Below are 20646 nucleotides of genomic sequence, written 5' to 3'. Positions count from 1 at the left end.
TTCCTTTCCAGAGCAGCAGACTATACTGGTAAAAGATAACAGGTTTGGTGTGCAACTGTTCTCACTGGAGTGTGCCACTCACTACTGTCTTTTCTCATGGATGTTTATCACAGTGTACTATGAAACAGTTGCTGTGGATCAAGACTTCATTGAAACTACAATAAAATTTTGATAGGTGGGAGTTAATTAGCCCAGCTTAGAATTTACTTTATCCCTGCAGTCCAAGTAGGTGTTCAAGATCTACTTCACTGTCTCAATGTATAACCATTCCCTCAAATCTGTTTTGAGTACATGCTTTTTAAGTGATCTATTTGTGACTGAAGTCAACCTTTAGAAGAATTTAGATCAGGCACTGCTCGGCACACTGAAGCTCTACACCTTTCAGAAAGCTTATATCAATAGTTACTAAAGTCATGCCTACTATATAAGCTCTTTAAATGAAAGCACCAGTGAACTGAGATGGTTAATACAGGGAACTTCAGGAGAACAATCACTGTTTGCCAGTGCAATAAAGCGTTTTTTCTTGTTTCTCCCTGCTGCTAACTCCCAGTTTCTTTGTATTGCAGAGCAGGTGCACAATTAGATTATTGATACTAAGGTTCACCTCTGAAGTTATATATTCCAAGGTAAATAGTTCCGGCTAAAGAACTTTCAAGTACTAAGTCCACATGCTGAGGAAGAAAAGAACTATCTGATTCTATTTCAGGACAAGCTTCAAGTCCAAGACATATCAAACCACAGTTCAAAGCAGCAGCATCTCAGATGACCTGTGAAAGGATCTGCCAACCTTCAGCTTGTAATCAACTATGTTCAAGATATTAGGAATCAGTTTGTAATTAAGTTGCAAGAAAGCATTCACTTCCAGAACATCAATTTCTCTTGGAATGGAAAAACTGCCATACAGGACTTGAAAAGTGATAATTTTTGGTACAAAAATATCAACCCTATGATACAGTTTAGATAAAAACAAAAAAAAAACCCTGAAATTTGAGAATCCATGCAACCATACTATGCAACCATAATTTTAGCTGAAGTGCCAGACTGTCTTTTACCTTAAACATCTTGAAATAGCAATAGAACTAGATAGGGGATTTTCAAGACATACTGTTCTCTCGCAGTCTTCACTTGATGCAAGTTCTTATTGATTAACAATGTAATTTATTAATTTATTAATTTATGTTTAAATGCAAAACAGGTCTAACTATTTGAAGATTTGAACTGTTTCATTTGGACTGATTCGCTTAAAATGACGTTGAGGTAATGAGAAGGAAGCTGTATTTCTAAAGACGAACAAGGACTGAACCAACCTTAGCTTGAAATCACATGCTGCATTACTGCACTTTTATTCCAGATTAGCTCAGAACACTGAGAAGCCTGAAGGCTACAGAAGATGAAAGAATGAGGTGGGAAGCAACCTCAGCCTGGCCGCCCCTCTCTGATTAATTACAATGTTCCCTATCATCTTAAACTTAAAACATGGTCAGATGCAAATTTTTGTGGGAATATAAAGCCCTGATTCAGTAAAGCACTTGGGAATGCATTAATACCAAAATACACAGATGAAAGCAGATACTGAATAGAACAGATTTATCTGGGAGATCTCTACAATATTCTTTCTTATATTTTATGTTTTCCTTAATCCAACCAGATGGCAAGTATTTTCATTGGGAACAGTCAGGGTCTCTCTCCTGATGAGAAACATTTTCTTTTTTAAAAATAATTGTATTTTGAAAAATATAGATAGCCTATAAAGTTTGTTCAGAGTCTGAAAATCATGGCATCTAATGGCTCTGACAAATGTAGCTTGGCTTGCCAAATTCTGGAATGTTCAGAATCAGGTTATTATTTATGCTTTTCTGTTTGGATGGCAAGGAAAAAAAAAATAGCAAGGTTAAAAATACAAAATAATCTAAATTATTATAAATATTCTACAACACACTAATTTATTTGCATGAATGTGGCCAAGTGTTTTTCAGGAAAATACTGAGAGAAAATTATCTAGTGTAATTTTGATATCATACCATTACTAAGCTAATTTTGCTTCTGTGCCACTGTAAAACAGAAGATATCAGAATCTTCTACACAACCAAAATTCTTGCTTAAACTATTTTTGCCTGTTAAGCCAGTTTGCTGAGGTTAGTCTTTATTTTCTTATTTTTATTTTTAATTCTGAAATCTAATGAAGCAAACCTTGTTAGTGATTTTTGTGGAAGTTCATTTGCAACCAAATTGCAAAGACTCTGGAACTTATCATGTAAGATCTAAAGTGTCTGTGCTTACCTCGAATCTATAACACTTTCTAAATAACTGAAAACACTTGAACTGCTGAAGGCATACATTTCAAGTCTGACATTCTTACCTATCACACACAGCCAAACAGACTCTTATACCAGGGGGACCAAAGATGTAACTGCTCCAAAGTAGATACTATGGCATAATTGGATGCGTTATGGCAAAGCTGTAAGGAGCTTACAGATGCCATGAATTCAAGCAGTATGTGATACCTATGTCCACCTATGTATCTCCCACTAACATTCTGTTAGTGCTTTATGACACACATATAACTTTTAACAGCATTTTCAGAACTCATAGAATCATAGAATGGCCTGGGCTGAAAAGCACCTCAAAGATCATCTAGTTTCAACCCCCTTGCTATGTGCAGGGTCGCCAACCAGCAGACCAGGCTGCCCAGAGCCACATCCAGCCTGGCCTTGAATGCCTCTAGGGACGGGGCATCCACAGCCTCCTTGGGCAACCTGTTCCAGTGCATCACTATCTTTTGAGTCAACTCAAATTTCATCTATCAATTTCCAGACATATTTGCTTTTTAACCAAGTTTCCCCAATCTACCTTTGGTTGCAACTTCTGTAAAGATTGATTCAAAACTTTCCACCACTGAAACAAATGTTTTATATCTTCCCATACTTGAAGAAATCCTAGAAGAAATGTATTATTTCTGTTTGTAACTCACTGTGGCCTCTCCTATTTGAACAGTATTCTAGACATGTTACAGGTGAAAGATGATTTATCGTTGCACTTGTGAAGAACCAGGGCTGGCACAATATAAGAAACAACACTGCAAGCAGGACTGCTGGTGCCTTTTTTTTTTCTACAATGGCTGCAAAGTTAGACTGATGGCTCTCTGGGCATCCTGCCAGAACAGCACACCAGATTAAAATAGAAAGAAGGGAAATAGGCAACCTGGGGCCCAAAAGTTAATTCTGACCTTATGTATAAGCTCTACAGGAGGCTTGGGCAAAGGAGAATATAAGTATACCATATAAGGGGTGCAACAAGGAAACCAGATTAAAAAAAATGAATTTACAAAAGTTCTTGTCTATCACATTCACATTTCAGTATTTTGAAACCACTGATCTTAAAAAACAAATCTAAGAACTGAGTAGTTACTCTCAGTGAATAGAATAATGTGCATTTGACTGATATGTCCACAGGACAGTTTCTTTCAGTGTGAAGTAAACTGTATTTTTTTATGGCTTTAACCCATTTTATTCAAACCAGGTCCCTTTCTATTTCATGAATTTGTAGGCTTATGGGTCTCATTAACTATGAAATATGGATAGCATATCAGAAAGCAGATTTGGAAGTGAAGGCTGAAATGATCTCTTCACCATAAGAGAAAATTGGGCTCTCTTTACATTTTCTCTCATGTTAACAGTAGAATTTTTCAAATAAATTCACTAATGGGCTCTTATGCAAGAATACAGCAAAACTATTTTGATCAAATTAATGTTCTTCACATTTGTGGGACATAATCATTTAGAAGGAGTCAACATTAACACTGTACTATCGGTTAAATATAAAGACAATTCCAAGATTGCAAATAAGCAAGCATTTTCATTAAAAATTGTAGATGCTGCCCAAGTTAAACACAACTTCTTAGAAAGCTTTGTAATAAGTTCTTCCCAAAGATCACATTTAACTTTTCAGAGGAGAAGAAAAAGTTTGGTAACTAGATTAAACTGTACTCTTCCATTTTCCTCCCATAAAACCCATACTTATTAGCTGTGTACTTGAATCCTCTACTGATTTTAAACATAAATACCCAGAAAATCAACTTAATAAATATCTATTGCAGAGTGATTTCACTTCTGAAAGTACCTGCAAACAGCAACAGTAACCCAGTCCCAACACGATACTGTCTACTTCAATAATGTGCTTCAGTAGTGTGCACCATACAGCATAATAGCAGCTTCACATGTCATTTACTTTCATGCCATCTTATGTCCCATAAGTTTTGTGGACAGATTGCAAAATTTGTGAGCAACTTTGAATTAGCAGAATAACTACTGGAAAGTATTATGTATCAATTAATATTACATGTTTGGATGCAAAATAAGTGTTCTAAACCAGAACATTAATGAATGAACAAAGACATTGAATTCAAGAGAGCAAACTTCCAAGCTCTTTAGAAATTTACATAACAACATCTGTAGGGGCATCTATAACAAACTATTTCAATACTTCCTGCTTATGCTTGGCTGCCTTCGTGCTTTTACTGAATGGCTGCCACATCAGACTTCGTAAAATAATTATACGCTCAATGTTAAGTACATTGTGTGTAATAATGTCCTCAAGACAGAAATAAATCCTACGTTTTTGCTGTTTTCCACATTGCTATCATTTCATTGCTTTGTTTCTGGCATACAGTTCTTACATTTGACTACCTGCAGAACAAATCTGTGATGAATTTGTAAAAAAAATGAAGACTGGATTTCATCTGTCAAAATGAGTCCAATAATCTATCTGGAATCATGCTGTTTTTTGTTATTTTGGTTTCTATGCATTAGAAACTAACAGACGATAACAGCAGTAGTTGAATTACCTTGTTATCAACATAAAAGACTTACTAAAGTCTAACGTGGTCTGGTTAGAGTAGCATAGAGTTCCCTGGAAATATAAACAAGACCTTCTGAGTGAAGGTGAATTGAAGTTCCTACCATTACTAACCCATCCTTACTTTTAGGCAAGCCCACAACTCAATTAGCCATTGACACAAGCAGTCTGTGCTTTACACAACTAATAACTTGAATGCAACCTCAAATTGTGACTGAAAATACTCTTGCACAGATATTCAAAAGGAACTACTGAGATGATTCTACTGCAATAACTGAGAATCTGTTTTTCAAAATGTGAGTTCAAGAAGATAGGAAAGGGGAAAAACACAGATTTGCACAGAATGTATATAAAATTTTAAATCTCCTGAATAATGGACAGTCATGAGACTTGAATCTTAAGCAAGAATTCCTATCTCCACCCCTCAGTCTCTTGACTACACAGCGTATGAAGGAGAGCATGCTGACCCTGCAATCACCGTACAGAAAAAAAAAAGGTGCAATATAGATTTCCTTAACCACTGTCAGTAATTTCAAAAATATTTTCAAAACATACTACAGTTTGGTTCCAGGTATAAAAGCAGACTGTAGAAGCCCTTGTAAACATTAGATAATATTAAATTTCTGCCTTTATCAACAGACTGCTATTACTAATACATCACAAAATGATCTTTACTTGACTGCTCAAAATCGCAGTCTCCACGTCTGTTTCCACAACAGCCACGACTGTGTAATCCATACAGTTTCTGCTGTATTTTCATTCCCTGCTAACCATTTACTAATAAATAATAAAATATCCAGCACTATGTTAGAAAAGATTCATGCACAGATCATAAGCTCTAGGAGATTAGACTAGACCACATCAACACATTAAAAATAGTTCTCCATAACCTAATATTATAGTCTAGAATGATCCAATAGGTCTTCACTACAATGGGGCCACATTAGGTAACACTTTTTTTCTGGCTGGTTATACATTCTGCCACAAACAGTAATACCAGATTCTACTTAGTGTAGTGATTTTCAAACAGCTGATGTTCTGAAACACTGTTCTTCTACGTAAGAAAAGAAAAGCAATGTTGCAGGACAAGATTCACCATAAAAATTTTCCATCATTGAAATATCCAGAAGCCAAGTTAGGCAGAAACCTGAGACTCATTCCTTCACCCTAGGAACCCAACCACTAGAGAATATCCTTTCTATTTTTTTTCCCACATGATTAACAAATATAAATATTTACATGAACTGTAGCACTAAAAGCCTACGTGTTTACCACCACATTCAGTTCCCATATCTGAACAAAAAATTAAAGCTGAATCCCCCTAGCCCCTCAAAATATTTATCTCTGAGTTTCTGTGAACATTTTCTGTTACTCAGTTATTCCAATCAGTACCTGCAAACTTGCCAGTTCAGCAGCTGACTTTCCTCTGAGGCAGAGAATGAGTGCCACAAATGCATTTAAGTCTTCCAGAGAGAGACTACTGACCTAAAACAGATGAAAAAGTAACACATTATGTGTAGGCTCTGAAAAGAAATTTTTTGATAACTGGCTCCACTTTTTCTCAAGTATACCAAACTTAAATTAATGATCTCAAGGAGTTATGACAACCATGAATTCACTGACAAGGAAAAGACATTTAAATGGAACAAAATGCTTAAGTTTCAATATCTGAATGAAGTGCATAGCTCATTATACCAGTGTATAGCATATATACACAATTTCCAGACACCAAACAAAGCGCCCATTCTTTACATATTGCCTTCTTCTATTTCTTTGGCACTTCTTAACAACAGGAAATTTCACGGAATCACAGAATGGCCAGGGTTGGAAGGGACCTCAAGGATCATGAATCTCCAACCCCCCTGTCACACGCAGGGCCACCAACCTCCCCATTTAATACTAGACCAGGCTGCCCAGGGCCCCATGCAACCTGGCCTTGAACACCTCCAGGGACGGGGCATCCACAACCTCTCTGGGCAGCCTGTTCCAGCACCTCACCACTCTCTCTGTAAAGAATTTCCCCGACATCCAACCTAAATCTTCCCTCCCTCAACCTAAAACCATTTCCCCTTGTCCAACAGTTATCTACCCTTTCAGAGAGCTGACTCCCCTCCTGTTTGTAGGTTCCCTTTAGGTACTGAAAGGCTGCAATTAGGTCTCCCTGCTGCCTTCTTTTCTCCAGGCTGAACAAGCCCAGCTCCTTCAGCCTGTCTTTGTAGGGGAGGTGCTCTAGTTCCCTGATCATCTTCGTGGCTCTCCTCTTGACCCTCTCCAACAGCTCTCTGACATCAAGTGAGCCACAGATGTCACAACCATTAGGATTTATTCAAATGCTTACATGATTACCTGTTGATTGTTACATATAGATGTGGGAACAACTCAAGGCTGTAAGAAAACTAAATCTAAAATACTCAAGAAAATATGAAGGAAAATTCTCAATTCATGCAATAGCTTACTCAAACATTTCTACCAAAAAAGGGAGTACAAGGGATATTTACAGTTGTGAAAAAGCATTTGGGGATTCTCTAGATGCACATGATCACCTCAAGATGAAGACAAAGCCTCTGTACCAGTCAGACTAACTCCCTGACAGTACTGTCTAATTCTGATAATCTATTTCCTCTGTGTGAACAACATAAATTATACATGTGCAACAAGACAACATACCAATTACAACTGTTGAAACTACGAAGAGGACTCTAAATGAGATTCACAAAGCACTGAAAATCATTATCAACTGGAAACTGAAGGAAAGTTTCTCTTGCAAAAGTGAGGAAATATGCAATGTGGGATTACAGTACAGCTAAAAGGCTGTAAGGCCTACAACACTGCACTGCCCATCTTTTAATGCCTTGATTTTCAGGGAAAGTCATGCAAATCTCATTTCAATTCTCTTATGAGTTTCTATTAAGACTAATATGAATTACAAACTAAGAGGAAAAAATGAATGAGAAAAATAACAAAAAATACTGATGTAAATCAATAGGAAAAAGAAACACTAAGAAGCCGACTATGATTACTTCATTCATTTATTTGCTTAAGAAGAGCAACCCTCAAGATATAAATTATTCAACCACTACTGAGAATTGTTTTGTTTTGTTGTGTTGTGCTTTTTTCTTATCAGATCTTACTACTTATCTCATTGTAAAATACTTTCCTCTGTAAGAAGTTATTAAACCTTGCATAAAGCACGAGAATGTAAGGGATATCAGAGAAGCTTTAAGCTTCCAAATGTTCCTTAGTATTCATTAGCTCCACTAAGAAGGCTGCTAAGATCTGATAATGGCCCTAAGTTGCCCTGTGTTTCAGCTCAGATATCACCTTTGTGTAGGTTGCAGCAAACCTGTGAATTTTATAGATCCCGGTATTAGAAATTTCATCTACAGAGCAAGTCTTGAACAATTCTGTCCTAAGAAAAAGAAATCAAAGATTTCTTGCAAATTCAACAGGAAAAAAAAAAAAAAACCAACAAAAAACCCTGAAGAGAGCATCATCAGCAAAAATTGTATTAATATCAAAACACTTCTTCAGTGAAATACTTCATTAAATATCCCAGCTTGGCGAGTTATCACACTTGCACTGTTAAATTTCCTATAAAAGTACAAAAACTTAAAATGTAAATGTTTCTATCTCCCCTTTCTCTGGAGGCTCTACTGTTTGATCTCTGGAGTCATCCACTCCCCTTCCCATTTTTAATGATCGACCTGCTGGCTTTTTTTCACTGTTTTTGTTCTCAGTTTGGAGGATATTTGAAAAGCATCCTCACTGAAAAGAGTGCTCTTTAAATCAACACTTTCTTTATGCTGTTGTGACACAAATTTTGTGGAAGCTTGGTTATTCACTTATCCTGATTCCTGCAACAAAAAAAACAACAGTTTCAGGTTAGATTAAAAGACAACAAATGAAACTGTTATGAAGTTCAATTCTCCCTCACATGAGCTGAGGGAAATGATGTTACCCTGCCCAAGGCAACCTAAAACTATGTAGCTTAAATCACCACACGGTTAACAATCCATTTTAGCTCTTTAATACAAATGCAAGGCTGAAGTGTAAAGACAAGAATTAGACCACAGTTAGACAAACATTGTTTTCTCAGCTATAAAAACAAATGGAAGTACTACTCTCAACTCAAAGTGCAGTTGCCGACACTTACTCTTGTTCTTCCTATCAAACACCCCAAGAAAACAAATGGCAACATCAGAGCACTAAACAACTAAGCAATGAAACACATTTTAATCCAAATCAGATTGCTAGTCTGGTTCACAGGGTAGAATGTACCTGTGCAACTCAGAGCACTGAAAATGGGACAGATGTTGAGAAACCAGCACTGCCATGAAAATCATTCCATCATCTGGCATGATGTCTTTGCTGTTCTTGAAAATGAGAATCACAAAACTATTTTCCTCTGTTCTTAACAGCAGTTTTTGGATGATAAGTTCTGAAGACCATATCCCTAAAAGGGATCTATTTCATTTTATTAATATTCTGTGTTCAAGGCTCAGTAAATACACTTTTCTGTAGGTGATCTATCCTATTACTTAACTTCTTAATCACATTGAAGAAAACATTTTCAAATAATCATACTATGGAAGAGCATACAGAATAGCATGACAAATAAATGTGAAAACATATCATATCCAAACACGAAAAAAATTAAACTGTGTCTTTAAAGCAAAGTACACAATACTTATCTTGCTGCATTGAAATGGTAAGGCATGAAATGTGGCTTCAGGACTTTGATCTTAAAAAAATATTTCCATTAATATCCTGCTATACAAAGATTAAAGAAAAAAAGGAGCTATATGGATCATTTGTTTAATTCCCATACATACTGCCTCAATGCATCATCTAAGACTGAGCAAACATATATAAAGAAAAAAAAACAACAATAGGAAACCTAGAGAGAATCTGTTTTCACTTATCACAAACCAGTGTAATTCTGTTACTAAGACAAAACAAGTAAAGTCTAAAAATCAAAACAAGGGATGAAATGTAATTCAGTGTTAGTAAAAATGCTAGAGTTCTCTAGATTAGATAAAAGCATTATAATTTTCTAATTCTCAGAGAGAAAAATATAGTTGTGAAAACACATTTGAAAGGTGGCAAGCATAAACAACACATTATACATAGAAGAAATATAATTAATGAAGTAATATTGCATTTAAACTTCCATTCCTTTTTATTACAAATAAGCTAGTCTGCAGGCTGCCAGGCATTTAGAATTCTAACTACTAACTAACTAGTGATCACCTGAACAATTTAATCAGAAGGGCCATATCCTTAATTCTGACTTGAAATGGAGTAGAATACAAGCTGGTATGAAAAGTAGTGAGAGTCAACTAAATACTTAGAGTGTCTGCTGGCATAGCCTGCATAGTCACTTGAGATTTCTTCTTTTGATGACACTATGTAAACACTAAGAAAAGCTTTAATTTTCAAACAAGTCCTCAAAAGGGTGAAAAACTCCTCTATTTACACTCTCTCTGTTAAACTGCCCAAGAGACTTTGTCATGGACATGTGAGAGTTATGATGAACTACTAAAAAAACCATGTTTTTTAAACAGGGTGATGCATGTCAAATGGGGTAATTAAAATGCTGCAATGCATTATTATTGTATTTGATCAACTGTGCCTCCAGTAATGATTATAAGAAAAATTGCCCACAGGCCAGCAAGCAAGTTTACTAGTCATCACACCTATAAGAGCTGACAGCCGAAGAAACAGTAACTGTCCCAGCTACCTGCAGCATAAGGTAGGTCAGCAAGCAGCAGAATGCTGCAACAGGTGCTTCTAGAGCCTGGAGCTCTTCCATTGCATCCTGAAGGTGAAAGCATGCCAGAAATGTACTGTATCGTTGCTTTTCCACGTCAGGTCCTTTGGCAAACCACAGTGTTTTCAAATTAGGTGTTCCACCTACAAAAGAAATCCATTATTTTATCTTAACCGCAACAAGATAAAATATGCATTCCAAATTACAATTTGAAAGGAAACAACTAATCTGCTTTTGGCACTTGCAAGGACCATAGAGTGACAGTAACAGTAATTTGACAAAACCCGTTTTTTTTTAAAGGCTTTTAATTCAAACAAATTGTATTGAAAGGTTAGCTACAAGAAAGAAGGGGACAGACTCTTCAGCAGGGTCTGTTGTGATAAAACAGGGGGAAATGGTTTTAGGCTTAAAAGAGGGCAGATTTAGGTTAGATTTAAGGACAAAGTATTTTACAGTGAGGGTGGTGAGGCACTGGATCAGGTTGCCCAGAGATGTGATGGATGCCCTGTCTTTGGAGACTTTCAAGGTAAGGTTGGATCTGGCCCTGGACAACCTGATGTAGCTGTGCATGTCCCTGCTCACTGCAGGCAAGTTGGACCAGATGGCCTTTAAATGTCCCTTCCAACTCTAAGGGTTCTATGATTCTATCAATATAGTAACATTTAAGAAGAGTGGACTGAATTCAACTGTTACAGAACACAGACAACTTTGAGACATTTATCCTTTGCAAGAATAAAGGATGGCTTAAAGTTTGTCCTTTCCCCTACTCCCCAAGAGCATTAGGTGAGATCAGTTTCATCATAAAACAGTGATTCAGTGGGATATGACAGTGTCTCTTTCTTTTCTCTCCTAGTGACAGTGCATTGGACTCCCTCGAGGTATGCCAGAATCTCCTTTCTCCTGACCACCTTAAGGAACAAACTGGCTACTTATGCCATTTTGCTGGCAAAGCTAGACATTGCACTCAACAGAACACTGTGCTGGCATAATTACTCTGCGGTAAGTTCACTAGCAAGTTTGGGGAAAAATTAAAAAAATAATAATAATAAAAAAAATCAAGGCTATCTGGCACTCTGTAGTCCCTAGGCAGACATACAAAACATTACTGCAAACACATAGAAAAGAACAGTCATTGGTGATGTATAATATATCTCTCCAGGCTTTCCTATAGTGCCTTTCACCATAATGTCTAAATCTTTCATATTTACTCCCTGTTACCATCTCCCAACATGTGACACATTATCCAATGTAATATTTGTTCCCTATTTAAATTACATTTAAGCCATTATCTAAATAAACACTAATGCACATGAAATAACAGAACAGCTAAGTGGCTATGCCTAAGAAGCCCAATTACTGACTGACTCCTACCATAAAGCACTGCTGCTTCTGTAGATAAATAAAAGAGGTGTAAATTTTAAATGTGGGCCAATTAAGCTGCATTTGGTAACACCTTTTTTTTTTTTTTTTTTTTTTTTTGAGATGTGCAGCTGCTGTCGTCCAGTTAGGAACACTTGGTGATAATAAATTATTAAAGTGACAAGGTGCTGAATTTATACAGATGATGTTTATTTAGCCAAGAAAGCTCATTAACCAAATGGTACTAATTCTACAGAGAAGGTGAAAGTAGAAAGTTCTTAGTATTTGCTTTCTTCATCTCCCCAGTGTACGTCTGTTTTACTGTTTAAGACCAAAGTTCTCATCCAAATTTTTAACTATGTGAAGAAATACCACTGTACAAACTGTAAGTTTCTAATCTTTGTAGGACAAAATGTACGTAAAACAAAAAACAAACAATAAAACACAACAACAATAACTTGATTAGGGTTAGAAAGGTAGGTTAGAGATATCACAAACATTGGTGGTGAGAGGACCCGTATGGACAGCATGATACAGCTGGTTTAGATAGTGGTAACTGTTGCTTTAAGGAAATAAAAGATAGCAGAGTGAATTCCAAGAAGAAATGCAAAGATTACACGCGTAAGAACAAAACAAAGCCAACTTTTCCTACCAAGGCTAAATTAATGTAAGCTGCGAGACTATTTTTACTCAGGTAAGCCCAAAAAGTTTTGATGGCTTCTGCTTTCCCAAAGGTTCACGTTCAGCTGCATGAGGAGAAACTCCAAGAATCAGTTCCCTTTCTGACTGTACTTTTTAAAAACGAATTGCATCCAAGGGCATACCTAATAATAGAAATTTTTCTTTCTTCAGAGCAAAACCATGAACTACATCAATAATCAAGGCTACATATCTATACTGAGAGAGCTCAACAAAAAATTTGAGACATTTCTTCCATAAACAGTTCCTTATACTTTAAGAAGTGAAATTGACTTGCGTCTGGGAAAAAGAGGTACCGATGAATTATGAGTTATTTACTCTGGGAAAGAAAACTTGACACTATCTCCTTTTGGCACATACTGCCAAAGGCACTATTTTTTTGAAAGAGTCTCGATGCATTCTACAAATAATTAAATTCCATGTCATAATCAAGAGAGAGCCATTTATTAACCCTTAAATGAAAGATAAGTAAAGCAAACAAATACACTGGAGTTTAATGATTTCCTCAGGACCACGTGTACAGTCAACAGACCTAAGATTCATATAAAGTAGATCCCCAAAACAGATTTCTGCTCTAGTTTAGATCTTACAGTGTACTTTGCAGCAACTGGAAAACACTCCTGAAAGAGAAAGCTACTTGGACAAGAATGAGAAGTATTTTGCTTTTTTAACACATCTAAATATTTACTAAACTAACTTTGAAAAAACAACGACCACAAGTGAGTAACAAAAGGGAGAGAAATAGAGCAAAACGTGCTCAAAAATACAACTGATACATCTTTACTGTAAAGATTAGTCATGAGAAAGGTATTTATCCTATTTGGGTCATAGAAATCATAAGGTCCCATGAACTACAGAACGAGACTTGATCTGCATATGCTCATGGTTATTCTCAATATACACAAAACTGTGTGAAAACAGTATTCAGTAGCATTTAAACTGTAGTCCTTGGGCACTGCCAGAAAGGGAAGATCACAAAAAACTCCATGGGGGTGAAATGGTAGTACTTGCATGAATACAAACACGGTCAAAAAATAGGTGAGAGAAAAATAATTTGCTATTTTTTTTCCCCCTTTTCCCTTCATAAATTTAAACACGCTGTCATCATGAAAAATATTTCATTTGTTTGAACTTCAATAACTGATTTATGAAGACACATTGCCTGCAAAATGCATTAACATTATGGGATCATTGAACACTGGACTTACACAACGGTGACTCTTACCTTCTTACCAACTTAAATTATATCATCATTCTGTATATTTCTGTATATGGACACAAATGTATGATATGAAACTGTTTACATCAGTTTGAAGTAGTGACTGTTGACATTTCACTTTAGAACATCAGCAACAAAACAGCAACATTTTATTGTTTTACACGCTCATGTAAAAACTAAGCAACACAAACACGATTATAAAAATATACTGGACAATGCTCGGTGTACAGGAGTGCTCAATCTTAACATATGATCAACCTTGGCCAATTCTAAAGATGCTAGAAACCCAAATGCCACTTAAAACTGACAATTAAAGAAGCATTCAGGAAACAGTATCAGAAAAAAAGTACTTGGAATATGAGCATACTCACGGCATATTCCTGCAAGATACAATGATTAGAAGACTGAAAGTATATCCAGACTCCTTCAGGATAAAGTAGTCTACATACACAACAAGCTACAATATCCCATATGTTTCTGGGAATAAAATGAAATGTGAAATCTGTACATGTCCAGTAAAGATTTTAAAACTTTATTCCATAACAAATTGTATAGACATCAAATGGATGTTCACACATTATGTATGTTAAACAGTAATTTCTTAGATCATAGATCTTCTAATGAAACTCATTTCTCAGACACATGTTTTAAAATCACTTTAAATAATGCTCTGTTGGTGTGTGGGAAACATTGCAATCACACTCATTCAGCTGAAAGGAAACATTCCAGAAGGGAGAAGGAGAAATAGAAAGAGAACGAGCAGAAATGCTAATTCAGAAGATTCTCCCAAGAAAAATGCATATAAATAATAAACACTTTAGTTTAAATACATTTTAAACTATCATTTTACAGCCATTAGGATTAAATGTTTCATTAAAAAAAAAAAAAAAAAAGCAATATATCACCAGCGAGCTTTTCATATTCAAGGCAGTTCTGCTGTTTTACACACAAAAATCCATGCGTTGGTAGAAACACTTTTTTTTTTTTTTTTTTTTTTTTAAGATCAATGTGAAATCTATAATTTTTAATGAAGCACAATTCAAAATTCATACTAAATATTCTTTCTTTTTTAATCCAAATCAAATACAAGAGCCAAGATTTCCCATATATTCTCAGTACACTTCTAAAGTAGTTACTATGATGCTATTCTTTTTCCCCCCCAAAAAATTAAACAAAGTACTTCCTCAGACTGATTGCACCTGTGATTTCTCAAATAGTTCCTCCTAAGGTTTCTTGTCTTTTTTTGAGTAACCTGATCTTGATTGACAGCTTTGAACTCTTAACTTCCCTTAAAAACTTCTTTAAATGTAGCTCTAAATGTGATCCCTGTCTGAAAAATGTGATGCGCTGTAGAGAACCTTATTTGGTGAATTAGAAAGACGTGCTGTGGAAAATAAAAGATGCATGAGCGAATGTAAGGCATACAAATATGGACTGCAAAAATTTTAGAAAAATATTTGTTCGCTGAAGGAATGACAACAGAGCACTAAAAATAAACACTAGAAGTCCTCCACCCCCTTTTTAATAGTCTGCTAGAACAGCCTTTCATTACTGAGTTAGTGAAGATTATGTCTCCAAAGATAATGTTTTTACAAACTCCTGATATGCAGCTGCTGTACACAAACAAACTCAAAGTAATTTGAAATTTTATTTACTGTCAACATGAAGGTGGGTTCTGTGCGTGGTATGTTTGCAGAGCAGTAGAATCAGAGTACATTCCTCCCAGGAAAGGAAGAAGGTACTATATTACCTAGGAAGGAACATTTCACAACAATAAATACCATAATATTTACCATGCAATCAGAGAGTAACTACATAGAAATCATTTATACTTCTTTGAGTTTGTTTGTTATACAATTGCATGTTCTCACACCATTATACACTGAAATAAAACAGTTCTACAGGACAGGCAAATCAGCTTTTACCCTGCCTATTCATATCCATCTGGAAAATTTCACGATGATTTTATGCCATCATCAAGTCAATTAGATAATCACTCTGCTAATAACATATTGGAGCTACTGCACAGTGAAATTATTGTATACCAAATGAAGGGCTTGTTTGCACTTTGTTTATATAACTCAATTCTTTCCAAACATGTCCTTTCAAAAGGATTTTGAACAGGCTGCTATCTAAAGATCAGCTGTCGTTCCATCAATCTTGAATTTGAAGACTGTTCTAAGGTATTACCAGCTTTAATAATGAAGATAAACATACAATCCTAGGATATTTTAAGAGACATTTTACTGTAACATCTAAAGCAATCCCTAAAAACAACAACAAAAAAGGCAGCGTGCTCCAACTTGATTTGTATATTCACAAAAAAGCAGTGAAAGGATTTAAACCAGATCAGAAAGAGGACTGCTATGCAAAGCTCTGAGTACTGAAAGAAGCATTAGAAATTACTCTAAAAAATATATTAGCTGATCATTTTTCTTAACAAGGTATCAAAGGTATATCAATGGAAATAATGTTTTTCCTATAAAGACCACTGAGCTCCTGGATCCACGTACTATTAGTTGAAGAGAGAGCTATAGCTGTGAGAATAAAGATAGAGTGGTTGCAAGCACAGTAGCATGGTCAAATTAACAATTAGAACAATTTTCCCTCTCAAAAACAAGCAAATAAAAAGAACCTAAAATGATATAGTACTGTTTACTTCCTATGCTAGACTTATATATAGTGTAAGTATAGTATATATATATATATATATATATATAGTATATATAGTATAGCATGATATAGTTTAGTGATAAAGAGATGAGTGCCCAATCTTTTAATTAAAGTATCCTTCCCCATGAACACATCTCTCATAATAATGATTTCACGAAGAGTGCTCAAGAATACATATTTTACCAAAGGAAAGATGGTATGAACATACAAAACACTCAGTACTTAAGACAGTGAAAGACACCACACAAAAACAGGTAGCCCCACTGCACTTCTGCTGAAAACTGGGTTCTCTTTTCTGAGTTCAGGTGGTCTAAAATTGCCATATTCTCCACCAGTCTCATTAACTCATTCTCTCAGCTCCACAGGAGAATTTTAATTACAGCCCTGCACACTACTTATCGTGGCCTCAGAGCAGTATTTAAAACATTTAAGGAATTGTTTGCATTTTAGAATGAATGTCTGAATTAGCACTGGGTTCCACAAGACATGATAATAAGATATAGCTCAAAGCTGAATCCTCTTATAATTACACAGGGCAAATGGAAGCAATTATAGGCATACAGCATTTTTAGTTTAGCTCCCAGATTTCCACAACTACTTTGGATATCATGTCTGATGATGTCTTCGGATATCTGATGTCTTCTAACCTGATTTCAGTGATGTCACTGTTTCAGATTTAAACACTATTTCATCCTACCTGGAATAGAGGGCTGCACAGGTTGTGTCAGGTCTGGCTCCTGTAGAGGATTTCCACAATAGACAAACCACTCTTTTACCATAGGACAGGCTCCATCTAAAAACAGACAGAATTGGGTGAGTAAGAGAAGTGCAAGTACTGGCAATTGTGTAAAATGAAGAGTGGTGGTAAGGATTCTAAGTAATAGAAAGTACTTCATAATGACATGCTTGTTCAGCTTCTTTAAAAACAAACCAAGCAAGAAAAATTAATTTTACTATCTTTATGACAAACCATCAGGACAAGTAAGAGAGTTTTTATTAAGCACAATAAATGCAGTGTTTTGACTTGGGAATTACAGTCAGAAATACAAATGAAAAAGTCAGTGAAAAACATTCTACAACATCTTTCATCCAATTTTAGGCCCTCCTATTCTAAGGCAGTTCAGACAGCTGTGGAGGCATTTGGTGTAGCTTAGGGACCTGCATGAGCTACCTCAACCTCACAGGGCCACATATGCAGCCAGTCTCAACTTGACCTGATGTTTCCCATGCCTGTAAAGATAAAATTTTATAGGAGGCTTTAACTATCTATTTGAAAGCTCACAGCAGTGGAGTCACACCACAGCAAGATGCAGAGCTTTTAGATGCCATTGTTCCCAATCTTTATCTGGTATAAAAAGATGATTTATGTCTAATAGCTCAAGTGGCTTCTTAGCCCTCAAACCCCAACCGTACCTCACCATCCCATGTAAAGACTAAGGTGTTTCTTTACTTAAAAAGTTTCTCTACTTTTGAGCAACATGCTCTCCACCCCATACCGACTTGTAAAGTTGAGCTCACATTTAAAATCCAAGGGAAGCTGTTTCCTGACCTTGTCCATAGTTCCATGCAGAAAATGACTGCTGGCATAAAATCCCTCAGATATGGTGCTAGTCTCAGGGATATGGAAGAAGAAAAGAACATGACAAAACATTTTACTGCCCTGCTTCTTCTTTCTTCCTTAACCGTGCACCTACAGTACAAGCTCCCAATAAACTGAAGAGTTGGCAGCTGAATTGCAAAGGACAGGCCTACATCTGTGCTTAGGATGCTTCATTGTTTGAAAATTGCTGATACAAAGAATACAATGAAAAATTCCTTCAGTAGGGAAAACAAACACATTAAACTGAGTATTCCAGTACATGAATAGTTTCACATCTTGATTACAAATTACTACCTATGACAATGTTATTTCATTAAGAAAACCTTCAAATTTAATATCCCAAGGTTACTTTCACAAAGCATTCTGTTTTAAGGGTTATTAAGTAAATTACTCTGATTTATTCAATCCATTCAGCTTGTTCAAACTCCCAGGTTTCAGCCTGGCTTCTTAAGAAAGCAAGGCTTATACAATTAAGATGCCTGTCTTTTAATTAATCGATGGACCCACAGGTCTTTTCCACCTCAAGATGGAAGAGTACAAAAGATTTCAACTGTATGAAATTGCAAAACATTTCACGAAGACAGTGACTTGGCAGACAAGAGGATCCTATCAGGGCACCAACTGAAAGAAAGGCAGGGAAGCGAAGTTACCTTTTCCACCTCAAATCAAGATGGCAAATAGCTATGGAAGAAATAGAGCTGAATAAAAAGACAGACAGGATCTGTGGAGAGCAACAGACAATAAGGGACATACTTGAGAACACAATATATTGCATGATGGAATGCTGTGGATGTGAGAAGTTAAGAGAAGTTAAGAGGACATGGAAATACAAAACTTTGCTGAGGGAGGCTGGGGGAGCCACAAAGCTCCACAACTCACAAAACAGCTTATCAAAATGTCACTTGATTCCAAATGCTAGTGAAATACTATTTGTACATCACCCATTGAGCTCAAGTACAGTGAAAACAGAAAATAGTGGGAAACTTACAGTATCATCTTTTTAATCTATGCAGCTTCACATCAGCTCAGTGCTTTTCATTGTTATAATCCTTAGTAACAGAAATATATGACTGCTCTCATAAGATGCCAAATAAATACAGCTAAAACCCAAGTCATGCAAATTCACAGCATATTAACCTAGCAAGAACAAAATGGAGGTTTGATTAATAAATGCCAAACCTCCTGGCATGGAATTATTACTAGGGGAAAATTAAAAAGAAAAGGTTTAACTTCTCAAATTTTTCCCCCCAACAATGCATACACAGAATATCACCAACAGCAGCTCCTCTGCCTAAATAGGTTCTGAATGAATCATGAAAAGTCTGCCTAGCAGGTAAAAAAAAAATTAGTTATGTGCAAAACACCAAAATTAGAGACTGCTGGAAATTCTGTGCTCCTCTACACCTGCAACAACCTACTGAGCTATCCCTGGTGGTAACTGGCAAAAATTCTCCTAATGGCCTGTTTTTGACAGTGTCAAAGGCATGGTCAGTCTTGGCTGCTAATCTTAGAACTGGGAGTGACGCCAGGACTTCCAGGAGCTGGCCACGTGTTTAGGCCACATTACATAACCTTGCAACTGGTGCAGGTATTTCCATGAACTGAGCTCGTGCCAAAACCTGTCGGCTTTGTTCTGAATTCTTTGTGCACAAAAGAGCTTGGCTGAACTACTTACTGTTGTTTTTCCCTCCTCTGTAATTTTTTCTAATAGTACAATTGTTCTAAGAGCAACGCTAGAAGTTGTCAGCTTATGTATCACTATAAACAATACTCAACCCAATGATGAGAAGAAGCTCTAATAGCATTAATTATATATTTTTTAAAAAAGATAGGCAACAAATGGTGTATTGTCAGGATCACCATCAATCTCCTGCTTATTTTCACTGAGTCAAAATAAGGCTCTGATTCTGGTAACATTTCAGAGAGTAAAAGTGCTCACCATACACCAAATTACAGTCAAAGTCATAGCTCCATGAGCAATTCTTCCAGCACACTTGCTCACATTTTCAGGTAAGAGCTGATTCATTCATTCCTACTCCCTGTCATTCCTTCACCATAACTGTTCGTGACTACAGAGCTGGACAGGGAAACAGAACCAGGTTAGTTACTCAACTGCAAGAAAGTAAGAGGGGAAAAATTGATTATTTTCAGTTTCTCAATATAGGTCACCATGTAGCATCACAAACAGCTGCACCAGCACAACTGTCAGGTTGCAAAGGGACTGAAATGAGTGGCTGTGCAAGAGAATTCAGCTGGCGCTGCTTATTACACTATGGCTTCAGGCAAAGTGGCATACTCTATGCAAGTGATTTCAAAGGATATGATTTGGATATGAAAGGATATGAACGCAGCTCCTGTTGATTCTTGGGTATCTTAGGCTACTTAAAAACCTCAACCTAAACATTCAAAACTTACAAGAGCTTCTTGTTTCAAGGTAGACAAAGTAGTTTAAATAATTTTCACCTGTTCTTA

At 36.2% G+C, this 20646-nt stretch overlaps 1 protein-coding gene across 1 annotated transcript in view; it reads right to left on the bottom strand.

Moving 5' to 3' along the window:
* The window catches only part of FAM120B (family with sequence similarity 120B), a 49181-nt gene that overhangs the window by 19259 nt on the left and 9276 nt on the right, over positions 1-20646 (bottom strand). Inside the window, exons 4-6 of the mRNA XM_042876444.1 lie at positions 17272-17367; positions 10595-10767; positions 6247-6339 (exon numbers count right to left, since the gene is read on the bottom strand). Coding sequence (XP_042732378.1) covers positions 6247-6339; positions 10595-10767; positions 17272-17367 — 362 coding nt within the window. The remainder of the gene's footprint in view (positions 1-6246; positions 6340-10594; positions 10768-17271; positions 17368-20646) is intronic.

Source organism: Lagopus leucura, unplaced genomic scaffold, assembly GCF_019238085.1.
Source record: "Lagopus leucura isolate 7727_CA_CO unplaced genomic scaffold, USGS_WTPT01 Super-Scaffold_73, whole genome shotgun sequence".
Lineage (NCBI taxonomy): Eukaryota > Metazoa > Chordata > Aves > Galliformes > Phasianidae > Lagopus > Lagopus leucura.
This window is presented reverse-complemented; position numbering and strand designations above follow the sequence as displayed.